Consider the following 10,789-nt stretch of genomic DNA (forward strand, 5'->3'; position numbering starts at 1 on the left):
AGAGCAAAGAGGAGAGAGCTTTGAATTTTCTTCTCACCCAAGAAACCTTGTTGTAGCCTTATTCTTTGCTTTTACTCTCATTACTTACTTGCCTATGTATATATCTTTCCTCTCCTTATTTTGACATGATTTACATGCTTAAGTGGTACGTACTTTTGCAGCAATGCTGTTTGAATTAAACTGTTCAAAGAGTACCAGCCTAGCTCATTTTTAAATGGCTTTTTCTATAATAGCATTAGTAATCTTTAAATTAGAACTTCTTCTTTCGGAGTTTCGTGGCTGGCCTATTGGCTCTTCTTCTCCGTGTTTCGCAGCATTAGACGTTCGTTGCTCAATATTATTATATGATGTCACCTCGAGCTTAATTTGTGCTACAGTAGAAATATGTGCTGTGGAGCTAACATAGCTCTGATTCGAAGCTTTTGTAGGATACCCTCTCACTTGGAGCGGATATCATGTTTCAACTTTCTCTATGGCAAAAGATCTGAACTCTATTTGCTAAACATTTGATTGTTGCTTCTTCGAGTAGAGTACATATAAATCAAATTCCTCAACTAATCTGCCCAACTAAACATCAGTTGAGGAATTTGAGTTTTAGAAAATTGTCACACTATTTCACAAATATCTAAGTTAGTTGTGGGAAACCACTTATGAGGAATATTCAAAAGCATATATACCTGCAAAGGAGATTAAAAAACTAAATTCATAAAATTCTTCATATATATCATAAGAGAACTATTAATATAAGATAACATAGATGACATTTTTTTGCATCTTAATTTGTTGGGGACTAAAGCAAAGGTGCCATTGTCCTTCCCTCATTAGTTTTAGCAAAATTATCATGCATGATGGTTCTAAATTGAATCATGACTATCTCTACTTTCAACTGTTAAGACTACTCCCGAGTTGTTTCCTATCTGATTGAACTTTTAGCGGCGCAGATCAATGTCTCCATCCCAAAGTGAACTCGAGATTGAGGCTGCTCGGGCTCAACTCCTCCGAGACGCACGATGAGTTCATATCCGATAACATCTCAATGCTTTTGGATTGCATTTCCTGCACCAAATTAATACATATCGAAGGCGATATAAGCCAATTACTTTACTTGAATCTTTGTTGAATTGAAGAGATCATATGAAGTTGATACCTTAAGAGAGTCCATTTTCTTATTGGTGGAATGATCACTTGGTAAGCCATTAGACCAACCAACCCTGCTGCAATTATATATATATCATTAGAGAAAATACCACCCACATGAGAGGAAATTAATCAAAGCAAAAATTAAGTATAAAACACATATAATTTGACAACCCCATTAATTAATTTGTTCAACATATATATAAATTAATGGGTATACTAATGATTTTACAAGTTCATAGCTATACCTTCTATGGGATAATTACTAAGTAAATTAAAGTTGTTCTTATGTTCACAAAGACATAATTATTTTAACATCAAAAGTTGATTTGTATTTATAACCTAAATTACTAAGTATTTTCTGATAGATCATGGTAAAATTGTTAAGAATTACCACCTACATTGAGTCAGCTCATTTACATGTGATCTGATCATTCACTCAACTACTTTACCGGCCGATTTCAAGATAAAGATAGAAGATAAAAGAAAGCAAAAAAAAAAAGAAAAAAAAAAGAAAAAGGAATATTGCTACCACCTAGAAGAATTGCTCCATAAACAACTTTGAGCTGATGATTTTGATTTCGTGTTGTTTAGATCGAGCGAATTGTCATCAGATACTTCTCCGGTCGACCCATTCAGATCAGGACCATCAGATTGCCCTGGAACAAATTGTTGTATGCATAATTGGATTAAAAACATATATAAGTATTGCATAAATCACTAAAAAACGAAAAAGATGGATAAAATTACAAAAGAGTATTGTATAAATCAAGGTAAAAAAAGAGAGAAAAATATGACATGAATGATAAGTGATAGTACCTGAAGAAGATAAGGGCTTTTCAGTGTTCTTCACTGTCCGGTACATCTGCTTGCAAAATACAATTAATATTTTTAAAAAATAAAAAGTATATAGTGCGCGCGCGCGCGTGTGTGTATATATATATATATATAATGCATGCATGCATGTATGTATGTATGTATGTCTGTATGTATGTATGTATGTATATAGCAAGTTTTTAGCTAGAATCAACACTCCAAATTATTTGTTTTTATATGGAGTATTATTTGCTCTAGGAGGATTTTTTTTTTGCCTCTTTATTTTTTAAAAAAGCCTAGGATGAACTTCATGAACAGGATAAGCATCTGAAATAATTAATGCTACATTTTAATGTATTATCATTTAATCTGTAACCTATTGGAAGTTATATATAGGATGATCTCCTATCTATGTAAGTGTTCATGTATATGTAGTCACCTTTTCCTTCAAAGCATGCCTTTGTAATTTTTCATGTATAAAAGCTGCTAAAAATACTTGCACAACACATATACATAGAGATAGAGAGAGAGAGAGAGAGAGAGAGAGACAATGACACAACCAAGGAGACAAAGAGATACAAAGATAGATAGATAGAGAGAGAGACAGAGAGAGAGAGAGAGTATAATAAAGCAATAAAAATTTAGGCAAGAATTAAATGATGTAGTGCAAGTTATACACCTTTTCTTTTACTTTTTTAACTCCATGTTTTTGAAATGTTTCTCTTTTTTTTTTGAAAAAGTCCTTTATTAACAAGTAATCTTCATCAAGCTGAGACAGATACACAACAACAAGAGTGAGATCTAGAGGGTAATTGAAGGACCAGGAAAAGGATACATGGCAAGGAAATGGTTCCCTTTTTAGACACAGCAATTAATCCTTTTTCCTCCACCATAGAGCAAGTGCTATACCAAACATTTATTTCAGATCACTACAGAAGCAGCTGCAGGTGTGTGCCAGTGCCTAATTTCAAGTTAGATTCCATATTTCCTAAATAGTACTACATCAGAAAAGAAGCCCAACAACAAAGCTAAAGCAAATCTGATCAATAGAGAAGAAAAAGGCATCTTATGATAGACCAAAGAAACTAGAAAAAAAAAAAAAATAAAAGGAAAGAAAAGGAGAGAGAGAGAAAGAGAGAGAGTTTCTTCTTTAATATATATGTTCATGTGCTAGCTACATTAATATTAAACATGTACATCACAAATTAATCTTACTCTCACCTGCAAGTGAGATTTCACATGAGCCAAGGTGAGATCCTTCACATCCATTATCTCAAGAACTGACTTTGGTGTAGCCCCTAAAATCCAAGCAACAAAATTTTAAAAAAGAAGAGCAAATTATATATGCACAATGCAATTAATATATGTTAATTTTGTGGGGAAAAAGAAGAACCAAGTATATAATGTTCAAAATTGACATGAAATATCAATGATTGATGATAAACAAAAGAAGAAGAAAAAAAAACATGCGTGATCGATCATACTCTCGTGGCCTCCCAAGAGCTCCACAGCATGAATGAAGCGCGCGTGGAGCGATGTGGTCCAGCGCATTCTCGGCGCTCTCACGCTTCTTTTCGTAGGGATCCTCAACAAGCATCTCGATCTCGAGTTCGCCGCGAACTGCATCGTGAAGTTACTTGCCGAAGAGCAATAATCATGGTACAAGTATGGGAGGTGTTGATGAGGAAAAGGAGGAGCTATAGAGTGGTGTTGGTATAGAGGGGTTCCTCTGAGGGGTCTCAACAAGCTAAGATCCTGGTGGTATTGGTGTTGGTAGCTCTCATTGTAGTGCAAGTCGAGGAGATCACCGCTTTTTGTGGTACTTGGACATGCTAAGGAGAGATCGAAGGCGGAGTCAATCGCCTTAGCCGTCGAAGAAGGTACCATGGTGCAGTTGTTGGTGGTGGAAGAGGAGGAGTCTAGGGTTCTCATGCAATACCCTATGTCCATGTTCTCATCAAGTGATCTACTCCAAGTTGGTGTTATTGGTGTGGTAGTACCTGGGGGACTAATTTGCAGTGATAGTTCAGTTTGTGGTGAAAAGAGCTCCATAGTACACTATAATGTTAGAGATCTCTCTTTGATCCTCTCCTCTCCTCTCCTCTCTCTCTCTCTCTCTCTCTCTCTCTCTCTCTCTCTCTCAATATGTATATATCTTGTTTCTCCTTCTCTTACTATATCACTTCTTTTGTGTAAGAGGTGAGTAGTAATCTTGGGTTTGGGTGTGTGTGTGGGGAGTTGAGTGGTTTAGTTTCTTATGAGGTGGGTAAGATGTATAGGAGTTGTGTATACTAGAGTTAAGGGTCATGTTTGAGATGTGCTTGATGTGGTAGGGTTTGTGTTTACTACAAAGATGAGGGGTAAAAAGAGATGGAGATGGTAAAAATAACTTTTGTGTGGCGTTTAAGAGGTTGTTACTTTGGGGTTGTTCTAATTTGTGGATACTATTAATTTGTGAGAAAATGACACTTGAGAGAGAGGGACAGATATATGGGGAAAATAATAGTGCAACAAACAAAAAAGATTTTGCTTAATTAGTTAATTATGTTGGTGCTACATATATATATATATATCAATACAATTAGGGCCTTTTATTCTACTGAGCATTGGATTCCATTTCTCAAAGCACAATCTTCATTTCAAGGGTTTTGTTCTCCCTTCTCTCATATTTTGCTTGTGATTTTAGGTCCATGTACAACTTCATTTTTTAGCTTTTTTTAGTTTTTTTTTATTTGAATAAACTATTTTACAACTTATTTTTTGTAGTAGGGGAACATTCATTACTTAATTGGTTGTTTAGTTTCATCTCTTACTTCTCTGTTCTAGGAGAATATTTATATTCTTCTTTTTAAAAATATCTTTATATTCTTCTTTTTCCAGCCCCATGTATATATAACAACTTTATGAAAAAGTTTACACATATAGTATCACTCTAATGCATATATCTTTCTCGGAAAAAGAAGAATATAAAGATATTTTTAAAAAGAAGAATATTTATATTCTTCTTTTTAAAAATATCTTTATATTCTTCTTTTTCCAGCCCCATGTATATATAACAACTCTATGAAAAAGTTTACACATATAGTATCACTCTAATGCATATATCTTTCTCGGAAAAAAGCGTGTTTCATCAATAATTTAACCAATAGCTTAAAATTAAACTACAAATTTTAGAAGATTTTGTTGTTTTCCAATTTATTAAAAATTGAAATTGAGAAGACACCTGAGAATGGATTTCTAGACAGAAAATAATTTTCTATCAAAATTTCAAATAATCATCTAGATTGTTCTACATTTTAAACTTACAAACACCTCAAATCCGCTATTAAAATTATCGACCCTAACACAAGTGGCTAAGGATTTGATGGTTGATTTTTAAGATCACAAATTCGAAACGTAGTTGCTTCATCTTTTCATCTAATTAAGTTCATCTCTAAAAACCATGAACTAGCGATAACATGCTAGCTATCATTCTCTCTAAATATTTCAAAATTTTTATTTAACTTTATTTTTGATGATGAGACATGTATCCGAATCAACAATAATTAACTCTATTTGACATGACCTATAATAATATTTGAGGTAACATGGGCACAAGTAATCATCATGTGTTTGAATTAATGATGCTTTTCTCTTTCATATATGTATATCTTTTTGTACAATTGTATAATATCTAGGAATTCTTTTTTTTTTTTCTTTATTCACTAATATATATAGAGCGAGAGTGACATATACTATGCATCCACCTAGGTTAATTAAGCCCTAGCTAGATGTTTGTTGCTAAAATATTAAAGAGCTAGCAACTATATATGTACCCATACATCTATTTCAATCGAGATAATTAATTAATGCTCATGTAACTTATAGCTAGCTAGCTTGGATATTTACTCTCAACTTGTATTATTATTCATGACATGAAAAAGTTAATAGAATAAATAAAAGGAGATTGAGAGATAACATCATCCGATGCTTTTTATAAGCATAAAAGAAATCTCATTTCTAAGAAAAATAAACCAAGCAGTTAGTATGCTAGTCTCTCAAATATATATATATATATAATTCTCTCTCTCTCTCTCTCTCTCTCTATATATATATATATAGAGTTTTGGTAGAATGCTATTGGTAGTAAACGGCTCGATTTACTATCGATTTGTTTTCGATAATAGAGCTTCAAAATTGATGATCGGCACCGTTAAACATGATTTAAACTCTTTAAACTATCTGGAAATCAAATTTAACACCTTTTCCATGTTGTTCTCTTGTCCATCAAGTGAATAGAAAAATAAATGGCTGGAAATGAATATCCTTCAAAAAGTGATAATACAATTTTTATATTTGAGATCTAGAGTCTAGATCTTATTTTAAATAGTTTAAAGAATTTTTTAACAAAAATTTAGTTGATTTGAACTCTTCTATACAATTAAACGAGCAAACACACCATATTGGCCATTAAAATTATAGATTTTGCGACCCTTCGATCGTTCAGTTAGTGATGCCAAAAAATCATGAAATTTGATTTCTAGATAATTTAAATGGTCTAGATCATGTTCAACGGTGCCGATCGTCGATTTGAAAGGTCTATCATCAAAAACAAATTGGTAGTAAACCAAACAATTTACTACCAATAGTAGCCCAGTCAAACTCTCTCTCTCTCTCTCTCTCTCTCTCTCTCTATATATATATATATATATTTCAATAATTAATATCTTAATAAATAGAAGAGAAGTATATATATTAATATCTCTTCTTCCTTTATCATTGTGTACCAGCAAGAAGTTTTGTTCTCCACTGTATTGTACGTAGAGTGACCAAATCAAACTACAAATTTAATGTGAATATGTACATTTACATATTCCTATTAATTCTCTCTCTCTCTCTCTCTCTCTCTCTCTCTCTCTCTCTACATATATATATATTTATCCATTTTGTTTGTTTTTTTTTACTCCTTGGACCACATGCATGAATCCATGGACAATTACATTGTCTATATATTTACAGTTCACTCCCAATGCTGACATTTGGTTTTGCTCTCCCTTCTCTCATATTTTGCTTGTGATTTTAGGTCCATGTACAACTTCATTTTTTAGCTTTGTTTTTGTTTTTTAATTTGAATAAACTATTTTACAACTTTTTTTGTAGTAGAGGAACATTCATTACTTAATTGGTTGTTTAGTTTCATCTCTTATTTCTCTGTTCTAGGGAGAATATTTATATTCTTCTTTTTTAAAATATCTTTATATTCTTCTTTTTCCAGCCCTATGTATATATAACAACTTTATGAAAAAATTTACACATATAGCTTACAATAAAACTACAAATTTGAGAAGATTCTGTTGTTTTCCAATTTATTAACCAATAATTTGCACATATATATATATTACAAATTGAATTTGAGAAGACACCTAAGAATGGATTCCTAGATAGTGAAAAATAATTTTCTATTAAAATTTCAAATCATTTAGATTATTCTACATTTTTTAAACTTACAAACACCTTAAATTTGCCATTAAAATTATCGATTTTGACCGACCGTCTATAGCATAAGTGACAAAAGACTTGATGGTTGGTGCTCATGCAAGATTCCGAGTTCGAAACCTAATTCCTTCACATTTTCAGTTAAGTATATTTCTAAAAACCACGAATATAGCATAGTAGTATGCTATCGTTCTCTCTCGAAAAAAAAAAAAAATCATTGATCATGATATAAAAAATTATAAAATATGGCTTCTAAATATTTTTAAATATTTTTATTTAATTTTGTTTTTGATGATGAGGCAATGTACCCGAATCAACAACCATTAACTCTATTAGACATGACCTATAATAATATTTGAGGTAACAAGGGCACAAGTAATCATCATGTGTGTGTTTGAATTGATGATGCTTTTCTCTTTCATATATCTTTTTGTATAATTGATACTATCTAGGAATTATTGACCGTCCCTAGAGCAAGTGGCAAAGGGTTTGGTGATTGGTACCCGAGACCTAAGTTCGAATCCTAGTTGATTCACATTTCCAGCTAAGTTGATTTTCAAATGAAATAAACGAAACGGGTAGCGTGCTACCTATCTCTAAAAAAAAATAATAATATCTAGGAATTCTTTTTTTATCCTTATTCACTAATATAGAGAGAAAGAGAGTGATACCATGCCTCCACTATATACTTATGCATCTATTTCAATCGAGAATATATAGCTAGGTTATTTACTCTCAACTTGTATTATTATTCATGACATGAAAAAGATAGTAAAATAAATTAAGAGAAAACTTCAAATACCCCCCTTGTGGTTTCACTTTTTCTCACTTTAGTACCTTGTGGTTTAAAGTGTATCAAGTTAGTATCATGTGGTTTTGCACTTTTTCACTTTAGTACCCTGTGGTTTAAAGTGTATCAAGTTAGTACCCTGTGGTTTCGCACTTTATCACTTTAGTACCGTGTGGTTTAAAAACCACAGAGTACTAACTTGATACAAAAATAAAAACACAGAGTACTAACTTGATACACTTTAAACCACAGGATACTAAAGTGATAAAGTGAGAAACCACATGATACTAATTTGGTACACTTTAAACCACATGGTACTAAAATGAAAAAAATACGAAACCGCATGGGGTTTTTTTAAGTTTTCCATAAAATAAATGAAAAGAGAAAGATAACATCATTCGATGCTTTTTGTAGACATAAAAGAAAACTCATTAATGCAAAGAATAAACCAAACAGTTAGCATGCTAGCGTTCTCTCATATATATATATATATAGAGTTGAGCTAGAATACTCTCGATAGTAAACGTGACATTTTACTATCGAGTTGTTTTCGATGATAGAGCTTCCAAATTGACGATCGGCTTCGTTGAACATGATTTATACCACTTAAAGTGTTTAGAAATCAAATTTCAAATCTTTTTGATATCATTTGCCTAATGATCAAAGGGTTTCAAAATTTGTAATTTTAATGGTGGATAAGAGACGTTTTCTCGTTTAACGGTGTAAAGATATCCAAATCAATTGAATTTTTGTTAGAAAATTCTTTAAACTATTTAAAACAAGATCTATACTCTTGATCTTGATTACAAGACTCCTATCATCATTTTTTAAAGAATATTCATTTCTATTTATTTCAACCATTACATTTTTTGCGCACATAGATGGATAAAGACAATATCGAACAGTGCGTGAATTTGGATTTCTAGATAGTTTAATGGTTTTAGATCATTATTTAACAGGAGCCCGATCGTCAATTGGAAGGCTCTATTCCATCGAAAACAACTCGATAGTAAAATGCTCCGTTACCTATCGAGAGTATTCTAAGCTCAATAATATATAAGTATATATAATATCATAATATATATATATATGATAATATAATATAAAGAAAATTTCAATAATTAGTTATCATTAATAAATAGAGAGAATATATATATTAATCTTGTGGCTCTTCTTCCTTTTATCATTGTGTACGCTGCAAGAAGTTTTGTTCTCCACTATATCGTACGTTAGAAGTGACCAAATCAAACTTACAAAATTAATAATGTGAATATGTAAATTTACATATTCCTATTAACTGCTCTCTCTTCATCTCTCTCCTCATCCTCTCTTCTCATCTCTCCTCATCTCTCTCTCTCTCTCTCGTCTCTATATAATATAATATATATATATATATATATAATATATATCTTTTCTCTTTTTCTTTTTTTTTTTTGCTCTTGCGCCACATGCATCGGATCCATGGCAATTACATTGTCTATATTTTATTACAGTTCACTCCAAGTGCCGTGAGAGTGTTCTGCCTTGTGAAATTTAGGAAAACATATGCTTTCTAATTTAATTTAATATTCATTGAAAAGTCGTTGGAACAGTGTCTTCCTTTTTTTTCTTTTTTTTTTTTTCCCCTCTTTTACATCATATATATAGTATATATTACTAATATATATATATATATACTTATATAATAATATACATATATATATATATATGTCCCTGGTAAATTAATTTCACATGGGATTGTGACACCGCATGAACGCCCAAAGTCCAAATATATTATCCTTTTTATATATATATATATATATATTAGAGTTGAGCTAGAATACTATCGTAGTAATCAAACGAGCGATTTTACTACCCTGACATTGTTTTCGATGATAGAGCTTCCAATTGACGATCGTCCGTTAAATATGATCTAAAATCATAATTATAACTAAAACAAATCAAAATTTCACGCATTCGATATTTGTGTCTTTTATCCATCACAGTGAACAGAAAAATGAATGGCCTTACAAATGATACTCTTTAAAAAATGATGATAGTAGTCTTGTAAATCAAGATCAAGGAGTATAGATCATTCGTTTTAAATACTTTAAAGAATTTTCTAACAAAAATTCAATTGATTTGGATATACTTTACCTCCGTTAAAACACGAGAAAAACACCTCTTGATCGACCATTAAAATTACAAAAATTTTGAACCCTTTTGATCATTAAGCAATGATGTCGGAAAGATTTAAAATTTGATTTCTAAATACTCTCAAGTGGTAACAGATCATGTTCAACGTGAGCCGATCGTCAATTGAAGTTTTATCATCGAAATAAATCGGTAGTAAAAACGCTCGTTTACGTACTGAATAGTATCTAGGCTCACACTATATATCTAGTATATATTCATATATATATAATATATATAATTAGGGCTATCTATACTATCCCTATAGTACCGAAGTGTCAGTACTATTAGTCTTGTTTTTTCGATCTTCAGGCGGTGTTCAAAATTAACGATCCATAACCGTTAATACATCTAGGTGTGGGATGAATTCTTAGGAATAAATTTTAAGCTTTTTTCCGA

General features: G+C 31.6%; 1 protein-coding gene across 2 annotated transcripts; it reads right to left on the reverse strand.

Moving 5' to 3' along the window:
• On the reverse strand, nt 721-4,220 carry LOC109728781 (probable transcription factor KAN2). 2 transcript variants are annotated; one of them, XM_020259307.1, is made up of 6 exons: nt 3,438-4,220; nt 3,175-3,251; nt 1,957-2,002; nt 1,673-1,796; nt 1,148-1,211; nt 721-1,056 (listed from the first exon to the last, which is right to left on the reverse strand). In XM_020259307.1, exons 1-6 carry the CDS (start codon nt 4,003-4,005, stop codon nt 943-945), a joined length of 993 nt encoding a protein of 330 aa, XP_020114896.1. In that variant the 5' UTR covers nt 4,006-4,220; the 3' UTR covers nt 721-942. The 2 variants fall into 2 exon arrangements, with proteins under 2 accessions (XP_020114896.1, XP_020114895.1); XM_020259306.1 differs by having other exon boundaries at nt 1,148-1,214.

This window comes from Ananas comosus, linkage group 24 (genome assembly GCF_001540865.1).
Source record: "Ananas comosus cultivar F153 linkage group 24, ASM154086v1, whole genome shotgun sequence".
Lineage (NCBI taxonomy): Eukaryota > Viridiplantae > Streptophyta > Magnoliopsida > Poales > Bromeliaceae > Ananas > Ananas comosus.

What these genes read in the sequence shown, in the direction of transcription:
- LOC109728781 (XM_020259306.1), bottom strand. Translation starts at nt 4,005, where the DNA reads ATGGAGCTCTTTTCACCACAAACTGAACTATCACTGCAAATTAGTCCC. An exon ending in ATGTGAAATCTCACTTGCAG is followed by an intron (nt 2,003 to 3,174) that starts GTGAGAGTAAGA and finishes TTTTGCAAGCAG; the next exon opens with ATGTACCGGACAGTGAAGAA. An exon ending in AAAGCCCTTATCTTCTTCAG is followed by an intron (nt 1,797 to 1,956) that starts GTACTATCACTT and finishes AATTTGTTCCAG; the next exon opens with GGCAATCTGATGGTCCTGAT.